Source organism: Mobula birostris, chromosome 7 (genome assembly GCF_030028105.1).
Source record: "Mobula birostris isolate sMobBir1 chromosome 7, sMobBir1.hap1, whole genome shotgun sequence".
Lineage (NCBI taxonomy): Eukaryota > Metazoa > Chordata > Chondrichthyes > Myliobatiformes > Myliobatidae > Mobula > Mobula birostris.
In genome coordinates this window covers 113254715-113279119 of record NC_092376.1, presented here as the reverse complement: position 1 = coordinate 113279119, position 24405 = coordinate 113254715, and the positions used below count along the sequence as shown (strand labels likewise).

The window sequence follows — 24405 nt, the reverse complement described above, 5'->3', positions numbered from 1 at the left end:
CATCTGATGCCTAATATTCTGCGAAGACAAGTCATGTGGAAGTGGTTGAGCTGTCTTGCATGCCTTCGATACACAGTCCACGTTTCACAGGCATATAGGAGGGTAGTGAGTACCACGGCTCTGTAGACCTTCAGTTTTGTCGCTGGACTGATTCCTCAACGTTCCCATACAGTGGAGCGCAGTCTACCGAAAGCAGAACTTGCCTTTGCTATTCTGCATTTAACTTCTGTATCAATAGGTCCGCACAACGCTTTACAGCAGCAGCGACCGGGTGGGGGGGGGCGGGATTTAATTGCCACCGCTCTGTGCAAGGAGTTTGTCCCCCTTCTCCCCGTGACCTCGTGGGTTTCATCGCAGAGATGCCACATTCATAGGTAGGCTAATTGGTCATTGTAAATTGAGCCTGTACCGCGCTGCATCTCAATAAATAAATAATAAGTAACAGTTACTTCCGCGGCTCTTGGCGACAATTCACATGCGCGGGAACTCCTACAATGCCAGGCGCCGCGAGCGGTCCATTGCACGGGAGTACGCATGCGCGGGGGACTGCTCCAACGCCAGGCGATGCGAGCGTGCCATTGCATATGAGTGCGCATGCGCAGATACACAGGCGCAGAGAGCGCGCCTGCCCGTGCACGGGCGTGCCCATGCGCACTGTTTAGTTGGGGGGGACTCGCCGTTGGAGGTAAGGTGGCGGCTGGAGAATGGCGACATGCAGTCGAGAATAAACTAAGGGGAGTGGGCCGATCAGACGATCTGGACTACTCATCGGGGTTAGTTTAGAAGCGGGATTTGCTTCCTGCGTAGGCCCTTAAGAATGTGACATCAGTGAGCCGTCTTCACTCCCAAGGTTCTTTAATGTTTTCACGGCCCGAGTCGGCGCCATTTTGAGATGAACGAACGAAGGGGAAAAATTCGCAGGCAACCTGATAGAACCGCTCACCCCACAGCTGAAGAGACCTAGGTATCCGGGAGGAAGTGTGAAGGATAGGGGGAAACGAGAAGGGTGGGGGTTGTTAATGCAGACCGAAAATATTATCGAGTGAAAATAGAACAAATTGGGCGCTGTATGTATGGAGAGGAGATGGTGTGGGAATGTAAATAAACGGATGGAGAAGAATGGAATGCCAGTTTATATTTATATTGTTCCTGTCACTGGGGGGGAGGGGAATCCCAGGGTACATTACGGGATCAGTTGTCAAACAAATTTCACACTTTCTCAATATTACCATTGTTAATATAAATGGTAGAATTATAGTTTGATGGCAGTCTTTTAACAAAAGGAAATACAATATTTTGGTGTATTTTTCATTTTATTGTTTAGCCAAAAGAAACAATGCTTTAGCAAGCATTTACAGAAAAGCAGCAATACAGTTGCTACTTGGGGCATCAGAGTAACTGGTGTGTGTGTGAACCAATTTCTACCAAGTACAGTACTACAGTCATTTGATAGTGGACAAGTGGATAGCTCTTGGAGGTTGGATTGCTCAGAGGCTGTTCAAACATTGAAAGATGAAAGTAGAATTGTTTTTCTAATCACAAACGAGAGAATCTGCAGATGCTGGAAATCCAAGCAGCACACGTAAAATGCTGGAAGAACTCAGGATGCCAGGTAGCATCTATGGAAAAAAGTATAGTTGACATGTCGAGCCAAGATCTTTCATCGGGACGGGGGGAAAAATGAGGAGTCGGAGTAAGAATGTGGGGGGGGGGGAGGGATGGTGAAACCAGAAAGAAAGTGAAATAAGGAGCTTGGAAGTTGATTGGTGAAAGAGATACAGGAAGGGAGAAGGAATCTGAAAGGAGAGAACAGCCCCCCCCCCCCCTTCACCAGTCCCATTTCCTCTCTCACCTTATCACCTCCCTTTGGTGCTCCTCCCTCTTCTTTCTTCCATGGCCTTCTGTCCTCTCCTGTTAGATTTGACAGTCAAATCTTCATCTGCCAACACATTAATCTGTTAATCAATACAGTACCTTTCCTGCACCTTTATACACCACTTTTTGAGATTTGTACTTTCTGCCCTGATATCTTATTATGTGACTTTGTATCATATGTTTAATATCATTATCAACTTGTAAAATGTGCTTTTTGTACTTGTGCAAAGACTTTATCTTTTCTAGTCATAGTTATCAAGGCCACTAGCCCACTGATGTTACTGAGTTGCTTTCGGCTTTTATTTGCCTTTTGTTCTGTGTTAGTGAACCCCTAAACCTTTTTGGGTTTCTTCTATTCTTTTGACCTTTCAAATAATAATTGGATTTGTGCTTAAATGCATAACTTCACTTGCTTGCAATTTTCTGCAATCTTTCACTCTGTAGCCTATTCTTATCTCTTTCCTGTTTTGTTTCTATCCCTATTTCCTATTCATTTCAATAATTGTGTCAATATAAATTTGATTGCATGAGACACTATTATATGATATAATAAATTCATATATGAATTTCATTTTTGCATAGGGAGTAGGGAAAGATTAGGTTAAATGAATAAAAATGGATGGAATATGAGAAGCTGTAGATGGTATAGAGTGAAAACTAAGGAAATGATTTTATGAAATAAAACTTTGTATCAACAGTAGGGGCAGGAGAAGTACCAGTGGATTGGAGGGTTGCATATGATGTTCTCTTGCTCAAGAAAGGGAGTAGAGATAACCCAGGAAACTATAGACCAGTGTGTCTTACTTCAGTGGTGGGCAAATTGTTGAAAGTCCTGAGAAGCAGGATTTATGAACATTTGGAGACAATCTGATTAGGGATAGTCAGCATAGCTACGAGCCTGATTGAATTCTTTGAGGATGTAACAAAATATATTGATGAAGGTAGAGCAGTGGATGTAGTGTATATGGATTTCAGTAGGCTTTTGAAAGGCTCATTCAGAAAGTAAGGAGGCATGGGATCCAAGTGGACTTTGCTTTGTGGATCCAGAATTGGCTTGCCCTCAGAAGGCAAAGGGTGGTTGTGGATGGTTGGTACTGCATGGAGGTTGGTGACCACTGGTGTTCTGCAAGGATCTGTTCTGGGACCCCTCCTCTTTGTGATTTTTATATATGACCTGGATGAAGAAGTCGAAGGGTGGGTTAGTAAGTTTGCTGAGGGCACAAAGGATGGAGGTGTTATGGATAGTACGGAGGGTTGTCAGAGGTTACAGCGGGCTGTCGATAAGGGCGCAGAACTGGGCTGAGATGTGGCAGATGGCGTTCAAGTTGGATAAGTGTGAAGTGGTTCATTTTGGTAGGTCAAGCTTGAAGACAATATAATGTTAATGGTAAGGCTTGGCAGCATGGAGAATTAGAGAGATCTTGGTGTCTATGTCCATAGGGCACTCAAAGCTGCTGCGCAGGTTGACAGTGTTGTTAAGAAAGCATATGGTGTGTTGGTATTCATCAACCGTGGGATTGAGTTCAAATGCCATGAGGTAATGTTACAGCTGTATACCCCACTGACCCCACTTGGAGTACTGTGTTCAGTTCTGGTTACTCACTACAGGAAATATGGATGCTATAGAAAGAATTCAGAGGAGATTTACAAGAATGTTCCCTGGATCGCAGAGTGTGTTTTATGAGAATAGGTTGAGTGAACTTGGCCTTTTCTCCCTGGAGCGACAGAGGATGAGAGATGACCTGGTAAAGGTTTAATAAGATGTTGGGAGGCATTGGTTGTGTGGATAGCTAGAGGCTTTTTTTTCCAGGGCTGAAATGGCTAACATGAGGGGGCAGATTTTAAGGTGCTTGGAAGTAGGTACAGAGGGGATGTCAGGGGTAAGTTTTTCCACAGAGGGAGTGGTGAGTGCATGGAATGCACTGCAGGTGATGGTGGAGGCAGATACAATAGGGTCTTTTAATAGATTCTTGGATAGGTACATGGAACTTAGAAAAATGAAGAACTATGTAGTAGGGAAATTCTAGGCAGTTTCTAGAGTAGGTTACATGGTTGGCACAACATTGTGGGCTGAAGGATCTGTAATGTGCTGTAGATTTCTATGTTTATGACAAGCTGTACAAGAAATGGGATGGTGAAATGTTAGTAATGTATTGAAGATTAGGCTTAAGCATTTCACATAAAAGTTGTTGGTGAACGCAGCAGGCCAGGCAGCATCTCTAGGAAGAGGTACAGTCGATGTTTTGGGCCGAGACCCTTCGTCAGGACTAACTGAAAGAAGAGTTAGTAAGATATTTGAAAGGGGGAGGGGGAGATCCAAAATGATAGGAGAAGACAGGAGGGGGAGGGATGGAGCCAAGAGCTGGACAGGTGATTGGCAAAGGGGATACGAGAGGATCATGGGACAGGAGGTCCGGGAAGAAAGACAAGGGGGGGGGGAGCCCAGAGGATGGGCAAGGGATATAGTCAGAGGGACAGAGGGAGAAAAAGGAGAGTGAGTGAAAGAATGTGTGTATAAAAATAAATAACAGATGGGGTACGAGGGGGAGGTGGGGCATTAGCGGAAGTTAGAGAAGTCAATGTTCATGCCATCAGGTTGGAGGCTACCCAGACGGAATATAAGGTGTTGTTCCTCCAACCTGAGTGTGGCCTCATCTTTACAGTAGAGGAGGCCATGGATAGGCATGTCAGAATGGGAATGGGATGTGGAATTAAAATGTGTGGCCACTGGGAGATCCTGCTTTATCTGGCGGACAGAGCGTAGGTGTTCAGCAAAGCGGTCTCCCAGTCTGCGTCGGGTCTCGCCAATATATAGAAGGCCACATCGGGAGCACCGGACGCAGTATATCACCCCAGCCGACTCACAGGTGAAGTGTCGCCTCACCTGGAAGGACTGTTTGGGGCCCTGAATGGTGGTAAGGGAGGAAGTGTAAGGGCATGTGTAGCACTTGTTTCGCTTGTTCAGAAATCAGATGTAAAGGGTCTTGGGTGTCCTATTTAAGGATTCCTCAAGGTAACTTGCAGGTAAATGCAATGTTAACATTAATTTCAGATTGTTGCTTTGCTAATCTAATGTACTTCTCAGGCTTTAAGGTGTTGGTCAGACTATGTTTGGAATGTAGTGAGTGATTTTTGGGCCCTGTTTTTAAGGAACGATCTGCTGGCCTGGAGAGTGTTTAGAGAAGGCTCATAGTTGGATGCATCAGCAAGGGAGATGAGGCTGAGTACAGGGCTACGGTAGGAAACTTTGTCACATGGTGTGAGCAGAATTATCTGCAGCTTAATGTGAAAAAGACTAAGGAGCTGGTGGTAGATCTGAGGAGAGCTAAGGCACTGGTGACCCCTGTTTCCATCCAGCGGTCAGTGTGGACATGGTGGAGGATTACAAATACCTGGGGATACGAATTGACAATAATCTGGACTGGTCAAAGAACACTGAGGCTGTCTACAAGAAGGGTCAGAGCCGTCTCTATTTCCTGAGGAGACTGAGGTCCTTTAACATCTGTTGGACGATGCTGAGGATGTTCTATGAGTCTGTGGTGACCAGTGTGATCATCTTTGCTGTTGTGTGCTGGGGCAGCAGGCTGAGGGTAGCAGACACCAACAGAATCAACAAACTCATTCGTAAAGCCAGTGATGTTGTGGGTATGGAACTGGACTCTCTGACGGTGGTGTCTGAAAAGAGGATGCTGTCCAAGTTGCATGCCATCTTGGACAACGTCTCCTATCCACTACATAATGTACTGAGTGGGCACAGGAGTACATTCAGCCAGAGACTCATTCTACCGAGATGCAACACACAGCATCATAGGAAGTCATTTCTGCCTGTGGCCATCAAACTTTACAACTCCTCCCTTAGAGGGTCAGACACCTTGAGCCAATAGGCTGGTCCTGGACTTATTTCCTGGCATAATTTACATATTACTATTTAATTATTTATGGTGCAGCTGTAATGAAAACCAATTTCCCCCGGGATCAGTTAAGTATGAAAGGCTTAATGCGCCTGGAGCATTTGAGTCTTTGTGCCAGTATTCATTGGATTTCAGAAGGACAAGGGTAGATCTTATTGGAGACTGAAATACTGAGGTAGATTTGATAGCAGGGGGATATTTCCATTAAAGGATAGACTAGGATCTAAGGGCAGAGCCTCAGAAGGGTGGCCCCTTAAATCTGAGATGAGCAATTTCCAGAGAGTGGTGAGTTTGTGGCCACAGTTCTGTGGAGGCCAAATCATTTGAGTGTATTTAAGGCAAAGATTGATAATTTTTTTGTTTGTTAAATAGGTTAAGATTTACATGGAGTAAGCAAGACAACGGGATGGGAAAAAAATTAGGCACGATTCAATGGAGCCACAGACATGATTTGCTGAGTAGCCAAATTCTGTTCCTATATTTTATGGATTTTGAAGCAATGGTTTTGTCAAGCCAATTGACTTGTGTTGCTTTCATAGTGATACATTGATTTCACTATAATCTGTAAATCGTGATATTTTTGATTAAATTTGGAATTGACTGGTAATGCCAATTGTGACCTTGGATGCAGTATATACTAGAATCTCAGTATCTTATCTAATTTTATGCTTGCATTTAATTTTCAGAATCTGTTTCAAAATCACCTGTATATGTCATGAAATGTTGTTTTGCGGTCACAGTACATTGCCATACATAATTATAAACTATAAATTACAATAATAAATTTGTGTAAATTAGATAGTACAAAAAGAGAGAAAGGAAAAAAGTAGTGAGGTAGTGTACAAGGGTTCATTGTCCATTCAGAAATCTGATGGCAGTGGGGAAGGAGCTGTTCCTAAAACATTGAATGTGTATTTAGGCTCCTGTGCTACCTCCTTGATGGTAGCAATGAGTAGAAGCCATGTCCTTTGTGATGGGGGTCCTTAATGATAGATGCAGTTTTTTTTTGAGGCGTTAGCTTTTGAAGATGTCCTCAATGCTGGGGAAGCTAGTGGCCATGATGGAACTGGCTGAGTTTGCAACTTTGCAGCATTTTCTGATCCTGTGCTGTAGCTCTTCCATACCAGGCAGTGTTGCAACCACTTAGAATTGCTCTCTGTAGTACATCTGTAGAAATTTGCTAGTGTGTTTGGTAACATACCAGATCTCCTCAAACTCATAATGAAATATAGCAGCTGTCATGCCTTCTTTGTAATTGCATCAATATATTGGGCCCAGGACAGGACAGATCTTCAGAGATGTTGACTCCTGGGAACTTGAAACTGCTGATCCCTTGATGAGGACTGATGTGTGTTCCCTTCAAGCATCCCCTTCCTGAAGTCCATTATAAATTCCTTATTCTTGAGTTGAGTGCAAGGTTGTTGCTTTTACACCACTCAACCAGCTGGTCTATTTCATTCCTGTACTCCTCCTTGTCAACATCTGAAATCCTGCTAAAAATACAGTGGCATGCAAAAGTTTGGGCACCCCGGTCAAAATTTCTGTTACTGTGAATAGCTAAGCGTGTAAAAGATGACCTGATTTCCAAAAGGCATAAAGTTAAAGATGACACATTTCTTTAATATTTTAAGCAAGATTACTTTTTTATTTCCATCTTTTACAGTTTCAAAATAAAAAAGGAAAAGGGCCCAAAGCAAAAGTTTGGGCACCCTGCATGGTCAGTGCGTAGTAACACTCCCTTAGGCAAGTATCACAGCTTGTAAACGCTTTCTGTAGCCAGCTAAGAGTCTTTCAATTCTTGTTTGGGGAATTTTCACCCATTTTTCCCTGCAAAAGGCTTCTAGTTCTGAGAGATTCTTGGGCCGTCTTGCATGCACTGCTCTTTTGAGGTCTATCCACAGATTCTCGATGATGTTTAGGTCAGGGGACTGTGAGGGCCATGGCAGAACCTTCAGCTTGCACCTCTTGAGGTAGCCCATTGTGGATTATGAGGTGTGTTTAGGATCATTATCCTGTTGTCGAAGCCATCCTCTTTTCATCTTCAGCTTTTTATTTTACAAACGGTGTGATATTTGCTGGTATTTAATTGAATTCATTCTTCCCTCTACCTTTGAAATATTCTCCATGCCACTGGCTGCAACACAAGCCCAAAGCATGATTGATCCACCCCTGTGCTTAACAGTTGGAGAAGTGTTCTTTTCATGAAATTCTGTACCCTTTTTTCTCCAAACATACCTTTGCTCATTGCGGCCAAAAAGTTCTATTTTAACTTCAGTCCACAGGACGTGTTTCCAAAATGCATCAGGCTTGTTTATGTGTTCCTTTGCAAATCTTCCATGAAGGTCATATTTGTGCAGGTGTCGCTGCACAGTAGAACAGTGCACCATCACTTCAAAGTCTGCTAAATCTTCCTGAAGGTCTTTTACAGTCATACGGGGGTTTTGATTTATCTTTCTAGCAATCCTATGAGCAGTTCTCTCAGAAAGTTTTCTTGATCTTCCAGACCTCAGCTTGACCTCCACTGTTCCTGTTAACTGCCATTTCTTAATTACATTATAAACTGAGGAAATGGCTACCTGAAAATGCTTTGCTATCTTCTTATAGCCTTCTCCTGGTTTGTGGGCATCATTTATTTTAATTTTCAGAGTGCTAGGCAGCTGCTTAGAGGAGCCCATGGCTGCTGATTGTTGGGACAAGGTTTGAGGAGTCAGGGTATTTATAACATTTTGAAATTTGCATCACCTGGCCTTTCCTAACGATGACTGTGAACAAGCCATAGCCCTAACAAGCTAAATAAGGTCTGAGACCTTGGTAAAAGTTATTTGAGAGCTCAAATCTCTTGGGGTGTCCAAACTTTTGCATGTTGCTCCTTTCCTTTTTTTCACTCTAAAATTGTACAAAACAAAAATAATACACTAATCTTGCTCCAAATATTGAAAAGAATGTTTCATCTTTAACTTTATGACTTTTGGAGATCAGTTCATCTTCTACTCAAATATTCACAGTAACAGAAATTTTGACCAGGGATGCCTAAACTTTTGCATGCCACTGTAGTTGTGATTGGCAAATTTATACATTGGTATTTGAGTTGTGTCTAGCTGCACAGTCCTGGGTGTAGAGCAGTAGGCAAAGTATGCATCTTTGAGGTGCACCAGTGTTGATTGCCAGCGAGGAGGAACTGTTACTTCGATCTGCACTGGCTATATTGTTTGCTAGAAAGAGCTTCAGGAATGTTCTAATATCTTCTGAAAAGAAACTTCCTACTTGGTGTAGGAAATGGGCAATTACTGAACCAAATTATTTTTAATATGATCATTTTAGCAGCCTTCAAAGAAGGTGCATCCTTTGAAGATACAACTGTTACATGTTGCTTTAGTTGGTAACTAATTGAATTAGAATCACGTTTATTATCAGTGACATATGTCATGAAATTTGTTAACTTAGCAGCAGCAGTTCAATGCAATACATAATATAGAAGAAAACAAAGTAATAAATAAGAAAAATCAATTACAGTATATGTGTATTGAATAGATTAAAAATTGTGCAAAAAGCAGAAATAATATTAAAAAAAGTGAGGTAGTGTCCAAAGGTTCAATGTCTGTTTAGGAATCGGGTGGCAGAGGGGAAGAAACTGTTCCTGAGTTGCTGAGTGTGTGCCTTCAGGCTTCTGTACCTCCTACCTGATGGTAACAGTGAGAAAAGGGCATGCCCTGGGTGCTGGAGGCCCTTAATAATGGACGTTGCCTTTCTGGTCCTGGGTACTTTGTAGGCTAGTACCCAAGATGGAGCGGACTAAATTTACAACTATCTGCAGCTTCTTTTGGTCCTGTGCAGTAGCCCCTCCATACCAGACAGTGATGCAGCCTGTCAGAATGCTCTCAACAGTGCATCTGTAGAGGTTTTTGAGTGTATTTGTTGACATACCAAATCTTTCAAACTCCTAATGAAGTATAGTCACTGTCTTGCCTTCTTTATAACTGAATCGATATGTTGGGATTAGGTTAGGTCCTCAGAGATCTTGACACCCAACATCTTGAAACTGCTCACTCTCTCCACTTCTTATCCCTCTATATGGATTGGTATATGTTCCTTTGTCTTACCCTTCCTGAAGTCCACAATCTGCTCTTTCATCTTACTGAGATTGAGTGCCAGGTTGTTGCTGCGACACCACTCCACTAGTTGGCACATCTCGCTCCTGTACGCCTTGTCGTCACCATCTGAAATTCTGCCAACAATGGTTGTGTCATCAGCAAATTTATAGATGGTATTTGAGTTATGCCTAGCCACACGGTCATGGGTATAGTATAGAGAGTGCACCTCTGAGATGCACCGGTGTTGACTGAGAGTGAGGAGGAGATATTATTACCAATCTGCACAGATTGTGGTCTTCTGGTTAGGAAGTCTAGGATCCAATTGTAGAGGGAGGTACCGAGGCCCAGGTTCTCTAACTTCTCAATCAGGATTGTGGGAATGATGGTATTAAATGCTGAGCTGCAGTCGATGAACAGCATCCTGACATAGGTGTTTGTGTTGTTCTGGTGGTCTAAAGCTGTGTGAAGAGACGTTGAGATTGCATCTGCTGTTGACCTGTTGTGGCGATAGGCAAATTGCAATGGATTCAGGTCCTTGCTGAGGCAGGAGTTCAGTCTAGTCATGACCAACCTCTCAAAGCACCTTATCACTGCAATAATGTGAGTGCTACTGAGCCATAGTCATTAAGGCAGCTCACATTATTCTTCTTGGGCACTGGTATAATTGTTGCCTTTTTGAAGGAAGTGGGAACTTCTGCCTGTAGCAGTGAGAGGTTGAAAATATCCTTGAATACTCCTGCCAGTTGTTTGACACAGGTTTTCAGAGTCTTACCAAGTACTCCATTGGGACCTTCTGCCTTGCAAGGGTTCACTTTAAAGACAGCCTAACATTGGCCTCTGAGACAGAGATCACAGGGTCATCAGGTGCAGCAGGGATCTTCACAGCTGCAGTTGTGTTCTCCCTTTCAAAGTGGGCATAGGCGTTGAGTTCATCTGGTAGTGAAGCATCACTGCCATTCATACTATTGGGTTTCACCTTGTAAGAAGTAATGTGTTACAAACCCTGCCAGAGTTGTCGTATGTCCGATGTCACCTCCAACCTCGTTGGAAATGGCTCTTTGCCCTTGGAATAGCCCTCCGCAAATCATACCTGGTTTTCTGGTACGGGCCTGGGTCGCCAGACTTGAATGCCACAGATCTAGCCTTCAGCAGATGACGTACCTCCTGGTTCATCCACGGCTTTTGGTTTGGGAATGTATAGTAAGTCTTAGGCACACACTTATCCACGCAGGTTTTAATGAAGTCGGTAACAACTGTTGCATACTCATCCAGGTTCGAAGATGAATCCCTGAATACAATCCAGTCTGCCGATTCAAAGCAGTCCTGTAAGCACTCCTTGTGCTTCCCTTGTCCATACCTTCTTGGTCCTCACTACTGGTGCTGCAGTCTTCAGTCTCTGCTTACACTTGGGGAGTATAAGTACAGCCAGGTGATCAGACTTCCTGAAGTGAGGGCGTGGAATAGCATTGTAGGCATTCTTGATGGTGGTGTAACAATGGTCCAGTGTGTTGTGCCCTCTAGTATTGCAAGTGATCTGTTGATGGTGATTGCTTAGTGATTTTTTTTCAGACTGGCCTGATTAAAATCCCCCAAAACATTGTTGAAGGTGTTAGGGTGCACTGTTTCGTGCATGTTGATCCCATTGCTCAGATCATCTAAAGCCTGCTTGTCATTGGCCTGAGATGGAATGTATACTGCTACCAAAAATGATTCTGGAAATCTCCTGCGGTAGGTAAAAAGGATGGCACTTAACTGCTAGATATTCCAGGTCTGGTGAGCAGAATTGGGACAGCACTGATATATTTGAACCAAGAAGAGTTGATCATGAGGCATACTCCTCCACCTCTGCTTTTGAGAGACTCTATAGATCTATCCTTGTTAAACCTTACTTCTAGTTATTACCCATTACCCGATACAAGAGCACACAGTACTACGGAAGATAAAGCAACAGCTTTTTTTAATTTAGTAGCTCACTACTGGAGGGAGAGCATATAGGCACACACAAAGGCCCGTACCAGTGGTCTCTCCCCTAGCGCACAGATAGGTTTTTTATACCCTTTTTGTCACATAGCAGGAAACAATTTTTTTAGCTACCCCCAGTCACATGCCCAGCAACAGCTTTTTTTTAAACAAAGACCCCTTGGTTACCTTAAAAGGCAAAAGCCATCAAACTCAGACAGTGTACATGATGAGGGAGTTCCTCATTTTCAACCGTAGTTCCACATTTTTTAGACAGAACGTAATTAAATTACCACATGCTGCAGGTGAAACAAGGATTGCAAGGTCATATTGAACCATTGTCCAACTTAGAGTATGTATAGAACTAGCTTACGAGACAAAGACAGAAAAGCGGAACCCAATTCACAAAACGTAACTTCTGCAAAATTGTCAGTCTGAAAGGAACACAGGCAGACCACCCAGACAGAAGTCTGAGCAACCCCTCCTCACAAGGGTCTGAAAACCATTTCCCAACCCCTTTAACCCTTTTAACATCTCATCCTGACGGTGTATAGTAAACCCATTGATTTGTATCGCTGTATCCGGTATGGAAGGGGTTAACCAGGGTTTTGTGAAACAAAGGACACATGCTAATGCCCCTCTGATTCAGCACCCTAGCTCTGAGGTCATTGATTTTATTCACCAGAGGCTGCACATTTGCCAGCAAGATGATCAGTATTGGGAGTTTAAAACCCCGTTTCCTTAAACGCACTTGTATCTTTGACCTGCAGCCATGTTTTCTGCGTGGAATCTATGAGGATGAATCCATCCCCATTTGGCATTGTTTCCGTCAGTTTTAAGCAGCGATAGTTTGTTTAAATGCATTAAGACACCTTTGTTGACTGTACTGACCTTGGAAGCAGTTGTGCTTTTCAGCTGTATCAAGCTGAAACAAGAATATTTAATCGTATCCATTGAGAGTTCTGCTGCTACATGAGTTGTCCCTAGGTGCCCGGGAAGTGAAAAGTTGATATTGGACTTTGCAAATGCCTTTTGAAGTTTCTAAGTGATAGAGAAAAGTGTTATCCAAAAGTGAACTGAATAAGATTTTAATAATAAGGTTTTGCTAAACTTAATAAGATTTTCTTTAGAATTGGACTCGTCTTTGTAACATGGGTGTGTAATCTAGGCCAATACTTCAGTGTGATGCAAAAGGACTTCCACAGAGGAGAAGTTAAATCTAGCTTGGCTGTCCATTGGTTTAAGTGAATGTTAGGAGTACTCTCTGCATCTGTTTGCCACAAAACAACATTTCATGAGATATGTCAGAGATAATAACTCTGATTCTGAGCATGTCAGTTGGTGATAGATTTTAAAGGAAAAACTTTGTTTAACTTGGTAATATTGAAAGTTAGCATATTGCTGTTGTGGTCACTTTTGGAATATTTCTCTGGCACTCTTGTAAGGCTCAATTTTGTAGGTGTACATTCTGTGAATGATCCTAGTGACCTTTGTGTTCAGGCTGTTCAATGGTTCAGCCAGCATCTGCAGTCTCATTCATGCACGTACAAAATATATTTTGTATATCTGCAAGTACATATCCAAATGTTCTGATAAAATTGGACAGTTCGATAGATTGTAAAAACTTGTGAAGAGAAGTTTCTAACTACAAGGAGTTCTAGGGTATTTGGGGAACAAGTAACTCGTGTTAAATGTGGCTTTTTGTCATTTATGACAAGGGAAATAGTGTTAATGTTGCAAATCCAGAGTAACACAATGCTGGAAGAATTAGATTAGATTAGATTCAGCTTTATTGTCATTGTGCCGAGTACAGATACAAAGCCAATGAAATGCAGTTAGCATCTAACCAGAAATGCAAAGAATAGTGTTATTTACAAAATAACTGCGAATAAATAGTAAGTGCTACAACACACAAATATAAAAGTACTGAGACAGTACAATATGGGTGCAATACTCCTTAGCGCTGTGATGTGAGGTTCAGCAGGGTCATAGCCTCAGGGAAGAAGCTCTTCCTGTGCCTGCTGGTGCGGGAGCGGAGACTCCTGTAGCGCCTACCGAATTGGAGAGAGTAAAATGTCCATGGTTAGGGTGAGATGCATCCTTGATAATGCTTTTTGCCCTGCCCAGGCAGCATTTATGGTAGATGTTCTCAATGGTGGGCAGTTGGGTGCTGATAATTTGCTGGGCAGTTTTCACCACCTGCTGGGAGTGCTTTGCGGTCCAATACAGGACAATTGCCATACCACACTGAGATGCAGTTGGTGAGTATGCTCTCAATGGTACAGTGGTAAAAGACCGTCAGTATCCTAGGACAGAGGTGAGCTTTCTTGATGCTTCGCAGGAAATAAAGGCGCTATATAGGCAGATGGAGGAGTTCAGGAATCAGGTGAGATCCTTGGAAATGTGGATACCAAGGAACTTGAGCTCCGTTGAGGTAGATGGGGACGTGAGTGTGGCTCCTAGCATGCCTGGAGTCCACAATGATCTTCTGGGTGTTAAGGGCCAGGTTGTTGTTGGTACACCACGCGGCCAGGTGCTGGACCTTATCGCTGTAGGCCGTCTCGTCATCCCCTCTGATTAGATTCAGCAGGTGAGGCAGCATCTGTGGAGAGGAATAAAGAAATGGCTTTTCAGGCTGAGATACTTTATCAGAACTGCAAAAAGCGGGTAGAAAACATTCTTCCCTGTTGCTTTCCAGACCTGGTTAAGGGTCTCTGCCTGAAATGTCAGCTCTTTATGCCTCTCCATAGATGATAACTAATCTGCTGAGTTTCACCAGCATTTTTTATTGTTTAAAAAGTATTTTTGAATGGTGTAAATGATTTATCTTCAGTGTGTCATTTGTGAGACCACTTGGAACATTCCTGTTCATCATGTACATCAATTAGCAAAGTACTGCTTAATCAAGTTAATTTTAAGAATTATCTGGGGAATGCAGATAGTTTCATTGTGCTTCAGATGATAAGCATGACTTTGTTTAACTTTTTGAGAAATATATTTTAAATGTAGTTGAGGAATTCATAGACAAAATAATGTGGCTTTGAAGCAAGCTATCAGTTTACTTATGAAAAATACATGTATGCAAGTAATATTTAAAAATCAAGCAATATTGATTCAGATTGAAATTTAAACACACTTGGTCAAGTTTGTGAAACGAACCACCATACTGATTACAATTCAGAAAAAAGAAACATCATGCTGTTTTTCTCACACGGCTGGTACTTGATCAGTTTTAAAGACACGAACCATCTTCATAAACATATTATTATTCAGTATTGGTTTGCTTGATAGCTTGGTAGTACAACTGATCTTGAACAGTTAAATCTTGCTTTCCATAACAGGGATTCATCATATTTTGGTAACATGTTTGGAACTCTGAATTGTTGGTCCCTGCTGCTCTTATGGGTAGAGACTATTGCTTAGGTTTAGACAAATTGGTAACAGTCAATTGTTAGCTGACAACTTCAATGTGCCATGACATTAATCCTTTATGAAATACGATTTTAGTGCCACTATGTGCTAAAACATCTGAGAATGTACACTTTAATGCAGATATTTCTCTCCTCTCACTGAGATTCCATTATGTGAAGATGGATGTCAGACTGTAACGTTCCTACAGTCAGATCTTTTCATGTTTCAGCAACTGTGGTGAAAGCTATTGACTGGTTGATTCTCATTGCCTTGCCAACAACCGTTTTTTTTGGTACATGTGATCTTGAGTGCTAAATGCATGGTAGGATGTGTTTGATCTTGAAAATTGTTTTAAGAACCTTTTCAGAGATTAGATTTTCATTTCAGACAGCTTCTAGAATGCATAATATTTATAATTGCACTTCCATGTTGACAAGAAATTTATGGAGCTGTTTCTATAGTCCAACCAAAGGTTCTTGAGTTGGATGCACGCCATTTATTTTTCAGCACTTGCAGCTAGTTTCTTGCTGGCTAGTTGCTATTTTAAAACTTGTTGGCTTTATTCCTTTAAAGTATTCCTTGAATTCTGTGCACATTTTGGTTATCTGTTGATTCAGTTTGTTGGCTGCTGGCAGCGTGTTCAAGAGGTGTCCTTGCAAGATGAGGCATTAAATCATTTAAAAGCCCTTAAGTAAAAATGATTTGCTTTATCAAAGTGTGAAATGAGTGCTGTAACACACTGCCTCTTTCTTTTCCAGTGGCTTACACAACACATCCACTCCGTGTTACTTCCCTTTCTGTGGATAGTTAGATATCTTAAAAATCTGCAATGTTTTCTGAAGTGTTACAATTATTTTATTGGCATTCTTCAATATGGCTGAGATTTCCTATAAACTTGTGTTGGAAAAATCCTATTGATTTGAAGGGGTTTGGTGGCAGGTTACCATTTTGTTTGTACCCGCCATGCTTTCCTACTGATGTGCATTTTGAGATTCTTACCGTTTCTCATTAAGCGGTTGTATAGAATACAAATAAATTTCCCACTGCATTGGATTTTGCATGCAACTGTGAAATGTTGCATTCGATCTTGTTATTTACACTGTCTTTCTACAGACCAGTTTTGGACTTCTGACTTTGAAGACGGTTCCAGGCGTATGGTCCTTTAAAGGCCTTGAGATCCTTGATCTAACATTTTTGTTTTAACTTTTCAGCCTGGCAAAAGTTCTCTGGGGAATCTGTGACATTGTCGCATCTACCATCTGTTAGCCGAAGTTAGATAGTGAAACAACTTTCTACAGAGCCAGCAAAGGCTATCTACTAACCATTGAAGAATTGTTTTATGGTGCTCTTACCAGTTCTGAATTAGACTCTTTCTTGTGCCAGAATGTCATTGGATGGAGTTCAACAAGATCATGGTCGTGGCATGAAGAAAGACAATCATAATGTTGGATTCTTTCCGTCTGCAAATGCCCATGCAAATCTTGGGAGAATGAACCAAGGTGCACGAATGGGTGGCTATCTGAATTTTGGACGTGGTCAGACAGTGGGCCTACAAGCTATGGAACAAATGCATCAGAATATAATATCTTCAGGTATTGGGCCTTCTCGATCCAGCAGTGGTTTGACTACCTTGTTTGATATGAGCAGCCGTAATCAGCCTTCACTTGCTGCTCAGAAACGGATTGATGCGGACAAGGCCAGTAATATTTTGGCAACCTTTGGCCTTTCATCCAGAGACTTGGATGAACTGAGCCGCTATCCTGCAGACAAACTTACTCCTGAATCCTTACCAGACATTCTTTTGCAACTTAAAAGAAAAAGAAATAACGTTGGAGCATCTTTGAATTACAACAGAGGTGACATTTCTTCTCGGGAAGATAGATCCTTCAGAGGATCCCATAGTGAGTGGCAGGAAGAAAGGCGCTTTCGGAATAATTTTGAAGGCCGTGATCCTGATGCTGATCCTGTGGTCAATTATGACCATGGTTCTTCTCGAGAGCTGAGTTTTAGATATTATGACAGGAAGCACTATGAGCCTGAACGATTACGAGGTGTTGACTTCCGTAGGGATGATATGCATTTGTCTGACCCAATGTATAAATATGATTCTGATTATGGAAAAATGGGGCCGTCTTCTCGTGGCCAAGAAAGGTCCCTTTTTGAAAGAAAACGAGGATCTCCTTCACTGAGCAACATAAACGATTACCATGGCTTCTTGCCAAGAATGTTCCCTCACTTGTGTTCGCTGTGTGATGTAAATGTTCATTCTGTAAAGGTGAGTGACCTTTAATTTAAAAATTGCTTTATAAAGTATAAGCAACAATTCTTATTGGACTTGTGGAAACCACCCTTGAGTCTTAATTTGTTCCAGATGTTCTTTGGAACATCTTAGCAGCATGAAATTTCTACAAAATTATCTTTTCATTGAGAAGTAGTTATGAAAGTGCAAATCAAATTCATGAGCAGATTGCCAGTGAAAATTACAACATACTTGGTCAAATCAAAGGGGTGTGCAGTACTTGTAACCCATTGCGTTATCAGTGGTAGCATTTGTTTTGAAGCTACTGGGTGTTGGGTCTCAATTTTTTTTTGTTTGTGTTCTTAAATATGAGCAAATGGTGCACCTTATTACATGTAGAATGGCTGTTCAGGTGGGTGTATTGCCTACCTCAATAGAAGGCAGGTTTCTTTCTGGGCAATTTTTCAGAATCTCTTTCCCTTGTTAATAGAGAAATTTGGAGTATTTTTCTGGTAAATAGAAAGCAAAAAAGGACCAGATCCTTGAAATCTGAAATAAGAGCATAAAATGCAGGAAATGCTCTGTAGGTTAAGAAGCATGAAGAGAAATGGAAGTAACATTTCATGTTGATCAACTTGTCTCAGAGCCTATGGTTTTTTTCCCACAATTTTCAATTAACACTAGCATCACGTAGTCCAATTCCCTGTTTCTGAGCTATATTAAGAGGTTATTTCTAAGATCTGTGAAGGTTAATGTGAAAGGAGTCAACTTTGGTTCTGCTAGTAGCAACAGAGCTTTAATAAAAGCTTAATGAAGATATATATTCATGAAAAATGTAAATGAGTAATACAGTACTGTGCACACATTTGATTTTTTTGTATTATTGTTTATATTCCTTTAGAAACAATGGGATTTTTGGTTTATTAAGTCTATTGTTGTGGAGTGTCCAAATGTTCGGTATAAGGAAAAAAATCTACAGAATTTAATAGATGTGCATAGCTATGATTTGTATGTTATTCAATGCAGTTTTCCTCTTAGATGTCAAAATGTTTAAAGTGCTGCTTCACTTAGTGATTGAAGTAACTTCATGTGGTCACTTTATAGTCGTACAAAGATTTGTGCATATATCGTAAATGTCTAATAGATCATGATAATTTAGACCTTGAACTCAGATTGTCATAAGAAGCATCTCACTAAGTGACTTTCATGTGATATTAATGTCATTTATGCCAAAGCTTTTCTTTTTATTACCCAGGGGTGCTTAGTGCATCGAGGTTTTTCAGCACAGTGACCTCTCTTTGAACAGACCAGAGGGTTTGTTTAAAAGTTGAGAAGTTGAGCTGTCATTGTATTGATGTGTTTTTTTTTTCCTATTCTGTTTTGATTGGATAATGTTGGACAATGCACTGCCAGTAGTAAGTTCAAAGTAATGCCAAGATTAATGATGGGTGCTTTCTTTTAGTAAAACTTTAGTACTGAACTTAAGAGGATGCTGGTATTATACTCAGAGGACTCTGGGGAAAACTGCTTACTTAACAGAAAACTGGCAAGTTTTAATTATTGAATCTGACAATAATTAATTAAATCCCTAACTTTCCCCCCCAGAAAACAAACCCTGTGCACTAGAGACTAATCATAACCTGGTAAATTCTGACCTAATTTCAATGCATTCATTCTATTTGAGGAATAATTTTAAAAATTGGTATCACAAGTAGGTTCAGTCTCTGGTTGGTTCACTTAAAAGGTTTCCAGCCCTCTACCCCTTCTTTGAAATGTATCGATAAATGTCATGGATGAAGTCTGAATAGGAATATGCTTAAGGTAGGAATAAACAACAAGTCCATATCCACCAGTATTTCACAACATTAGGTGTTACAGCATTCACTGCGTTGTGAATTAAAATCAAGCTTTCCACAGTAAGCAGCTGAAAAGCAGCTTTAATTATAATTACTGTGGGAGGAGGGGAAGGTATTGCATTTTTAAGGGCTGTTTGAATATCTTTAGTTTGACGAGTCATAGCATTTGATTGGTTCAATTGTGGCACTCCTGTCTCGAGCTTGAGGTTGTTGGTTCAAAATTGGAGGACATGGTCTATGTCCTTATTACCACTACCAATGAGTGGTATTAAATTATCACAAGCCGCTGCTACTGTTGCCAACAAAAATGTTGAACAATATTTCAGGCCTCATTTGCTAATTGGCTGTTGTAATTATAGCAACAGATCTGGAAAAGTCTTGAGATAAGGGCATAAAGGATTATTTTCTTTTAAAGTGTGTAATGGCAGATTACACCGGTCTTGAGGACTTAAGCAGAAAAAATATTTTTTCTGTTTGTAAAATAAAGTACAGTTGGAAAATGAAGTCTGCTACATTTGGGGTGAGTATGCAATTTGATAAGCTGACCTTATAAGCAAGTAAAATAGACAACTTGCTTCATGTTGTTGCAAATAAATGCCCATTCAATCTGTTAAAATGTTGCACAGTCTGTTTTCATGTTCTATTACTACGGTATAGAAATGGTAACAAGATAAATTATCGTTGGTTATATCAATTCTGGTTCTTCACATAATGTATACTGTGTATGTAACAAATTGGCAATGATTTTAAAGTATTAGGATTTAATTGGAAATTTGGAAGCTCATAATTCCCTAGTATTCAAGTTCCGTTAGGTGTTGGAAAAATTGTACAAGAGAATGAAAAGAAAGTTGTAATTGATTGAAAAGTATACCTGGTAGAAATGCTTAAAAAAGACGTGAGTATTGATTGCTGTTGTATAGGGCACCTTTTAAACGTTTGATACTAAGCCCTTGTCAATTAAATTATGTGCTTTGTTAATGTGGGAACGCAAAGAAATGCTTCAACTTTTTTTTTAAGCAAAATTAACCATTCAAAGTTATATGTTCACCTCAGGGACAGATCAATTATGGCACCAAAAGCAGAATACTTTATAGCAGCTTTTGAGATTCTCATTTTTATTTTGTTGATAAATGCTTTCTTTAAAAAAACTAATTTTAGGTTTGTAATTTCAGCTTATTTTATAAAATAATGTATTTAATCAAACACATTTTTCTGGTGCAGTAGGCACTGGTGTCAGGTAGGTATTACAGTAGTTTTAAGTAAACAGCAAGATGTGAAGCTTTAGAAATATGTGCAGTGTTTGTTTATCTGCGTAGTTAGAATCGCTTTGAGTTGCAAAATATGTTAACTTCACACTTTCGGCTGGATTAAACCTTAATATTTTTGATTTGTTCCCCTTTTATCTTGAAGATAATGAAGTGAATGGCTTTACCTCAAAACATTGGGGTGGGAGGATGTCAAAATGGGAAGTAATTCAAGAATGGGATCTACCTGCAATCAGTATTGGGGACAAATTCCAAAAGAGTTAATCTTCTTGTGGAAAGAGTACAGGACATGTTGATCTGAAAGATGTTTGAACTTAAGTTATGAAAACTTGGTTAACCTGTGATATATTATTACCTATAAAAGGTATGGGGCTGGTTGCAGAAATTAGTGTATTTAATGATAGACCATGGGGGAGGGAATGCAGAACATATTTATTACTTCACCACCACCAATGTGAGTATTATAAATATAGAGAAATTAAGGACAAGACTAATTGAGATGTATAGTTTATTCTCATATTACCATGGTTCCACTGCATGCATGCATCATGTTTGCTCTGCCTAAAGGCAAATTACAAATTACCTTCATTATATAGGTATTGTAAGTAAATACAGGTGTTTTCCCTGCAGACCTTTAGTGCTTTTCAACAAATTACCCAATTGTGTATGTTTATATTCCAGCCTGATCTATTTAGCACTTCATTCTATTAGTGTCCAAATATTTGTCAGTGGCCTCATTATTTTCTCTATTTCATTCTTTTAACTTACCTGACAAATTTTATGAAGTTGCCCCTGAACTAGTAGAATAATTTTTCTAGATAATTCATGCAAAAATGGCAAATAATTAGGGATAATCATGCGGGATATTTAGGAAACCGAACCAGTTGATTGAACAAAGTTCCTGCTGATTATTTTAGGACTGTTAAACCAAAAAGATTTGATCTTGAAGACTCAGGAAAAAAATCCCTTTTAGGTTGAGAACATAAAATTCCTACTCCTATTTGGAGAACAGTGATTTTGATCATTTTGCCTGTGCAAAAAAGCTTGCCAAGGTTTGTAGCAAAAGTTTTATGGGCACGAGATTTTAGGCCTGAATGAGCTAAAGCTGTGAAATCAACATGGAACTACTATAAACTTTACTGATTTGTTTATTATCACACAATATATTTCCAAGGTATGTTTCGTTGCATTGATCCTCTTAAATTGCTCTTTAAAACTATTCATATTAACATTTAACAAAAATTTACTCTGGGTTCCAGTCATCATAGCTTCCCTAAAGTTCTATTACATTTTAACAGCCTAGTTACTGCTGCAGATACCTGAAGTAATGTGATTTGTATTAATTCAAATTGAAAATGATATCAAACACTTCTATTGGTTTTGATTTTACTCCAGACTTATCTGGGCATAGCTTAATATAGCTGAGCAATTTCTTAATTGGATTAAAAGCTTCATTAAGTTTGTGGGCTTTGGAGATGTCAACGTTTTCTGGCAAGACATTGTTTGAAAGATTTGTTTTGACAAGATATTGTTTTTGATCCTGTAGTTTCTTAAGTTTGCCAATTTGATCTTAAGCAAATCTGGTTTGGATACAGCTGGCCGTGCATTATACGATCTATTGACATTTTTGTATCCAGCTATTTGGCTGTAGGTGCATTAAGATTGAGCTCTCATTTGACTTGGGCATCTATCAGAAGTGGTTAGCTGGCAATTATGAACACAGTTACAGTGGGTTAATCACTTGAAGGTTAGTTAGAGACATGTACTTTATTGATCCCCAAAGGAAGTTAGTGTCACAGCAATTCAAGTACACAGATACATAAATGTTACAAGAAGGTTAGAAAGAATAAGAAAAAAAGTTACCTCAAACAGTCTAACAGCCATCACTGTTCTCCTCTTCCCGGCTATAGGTTGACTCATTGTAGAGCTGAATGGTCGAGGGTAAGAATGCCCTTGTATAGCACTCCTTGGAGCAGCGCTGTTGTCTTGGCGCTAAAAGTGCTCCTCTGTTCAGCCATGGTGGCATACAGAGGGTGAGAAAATTTTTCCAGGGTTGCCGGAATTTTCCATTGGGTCATTTAGACAATAGGTGCAGGAATAGGCCCTTCGGCCCTTCGAACCAGCACCGCCATTCACTGTGATCATGGCTGATCATTCACAATCAGTATCCAGTTCCTGCCTTATCCCCATAACCTTTAAGAGCTCTATCCATCTCTTTCTTGAAAGCATCCAGAGACTTGGCCTTCACTGCCTTCTGGGGCAGAGCATTCCACATATCCACCACTCTCCGGGTGAAAAAGTTTTTTCTCAACTCTGTTCTAGATGGCCTACCCCTTATTCTTAAACCGTGGCATCTGGTTCTGGACTCACCCATCAGCGGGAACATGCTTCCTGCCTCCAGCGTGTCCAATCCCTTAATAATCGTAGATGTTTCAATCAGATCCCCTCTCATCCTTCTAAATTCCAGTGTATACAAGCCCAGTCGCTCCAATCTTTCAATATATGACAGTCCCGCCATCCCGGGAATTAACCTTGTGAACCTACGCTGCACTCCCTCAATAGCAAGAATGTCCTTCCTCAAATTTGGAGACCAAAACTGTACACAGTACTCCAGGTGTGTTCTACCACATGCTCATTTGTTCTACCGCATCCTCCAGTGTGTCCAGTTTGACTCCTATAACAGCCAGCCTTTCTAATCGGTTTTTTGAGCTTGCTGACATCCCCTGTATTGATGCTATTACCCCAGCATTTCTTTCCAGTCACAGGACCTGCTAATTGGATAAGGTATGTTACCATGAATAATCATTGAATATTCCAGTTTCCAGTGACAAACCATCTCCCCATCTTTTGTTTCCTCAATTTGTTTTTGTGGAGCAAGCTTCTTTTGACACAATCAGCTTAAATTAGCTTTGCTGTTTTTCATTCATCATTCCAATTTTCTGGTCTCAGCTACGTAGAATAAGAATGTGTAAATAAGGATGAGGAAAACAGATGAGCAGTGTTGCAGAAATTATTGTTAAAGATTTGTAAAAGTTTTTTTTAATCGAATTCAGGATATTCACTTGTATATGGAGAATGAACTTTATGTCCAGAGCAAGGAAATGTAACCAATAAAAGATTTTAAAACTCTTAATCATACACAGTGTATACTGTAAGCCAACATTACAGGTTTTGATCCTGATGCTTAAGTTCCATGCAAGATTTCGTCCAGTACTATTGAGAATGAACCTCTTAGTATATATCTAATTTCTACTATATTGGATTGAAATATTTTGTTGCTTAAGATACAGGTTCTGACAAAAAACAATTGTTTGTACTGAAATATAGTCATCGATTTGTTTTCTTTTCCCCTCCAATCCCCATAATGCAGGAGTGGAACCAGCATAAGCATGAACCAGCACACAAAAGGCGTTGCTTGCTGCTCTTGGAGATGTATGCAATTTTTAAAAATTTACTTTAGAAAGATTAGTGACATGGATTCTTTAAGTTAACATCATCGTGTGAGAAGTGTAGTGTGGCACAAGGTCTGATACTTGTGTTGGCTAAACAATCCTAATTAAGCTATTTCATGTTTTAAAAAATGGCATTTATGAAGAGAATGGAAATACTGCTGTTGGATGGATTTAATTTGGTTGGAGGGGATTGGATCATAGGAGGATAAAGGGGGTAGGAATATATTAGTGGTATACATTTTCACAAAGTACCCAGAAACCAACAGATGAAAGAAAATATTTTTAAAAGATGGTCATTTTCTCTATTTCAGTGAACCTTGCCTACTCAGCTTCCATGATAGTTTTG

The 24405-nt window shown here is 40.4% G+C and overlaps 1 protein-coding gene across 7 annotated transcripts in view; it reads left to right on the top strand.

The window, feature by feature from the left end:
- Window positions 1-664: 664 nt before the first annotated feature.
- The window catches only part of LOC140200377 (matrin-3-like), a 58545-nt gene continuing 34804 nt past the window's right edge, over window positions 665-24405 (top strand). Inside the window, exons 1-3 of one of the 7 annotated variants that reach the window (XM_072263614.1) lie at window positions 665-685; window positions 16459-17522; window positions 23978-24039. In XM_072263614.1, coding sequence (XP_072119715.1) covers window positions 16632-17522; window positions 23978-24039 — 953 coding nt within the window. In that variant the 5' untranslated portion in view covers window positions 665-685; window positions 16459-16631. The other 6 variants (XM_072263618.1, XM_072263615.1, XM_072263619.1 and 3 more) reach the window with 6 other exon arrangements.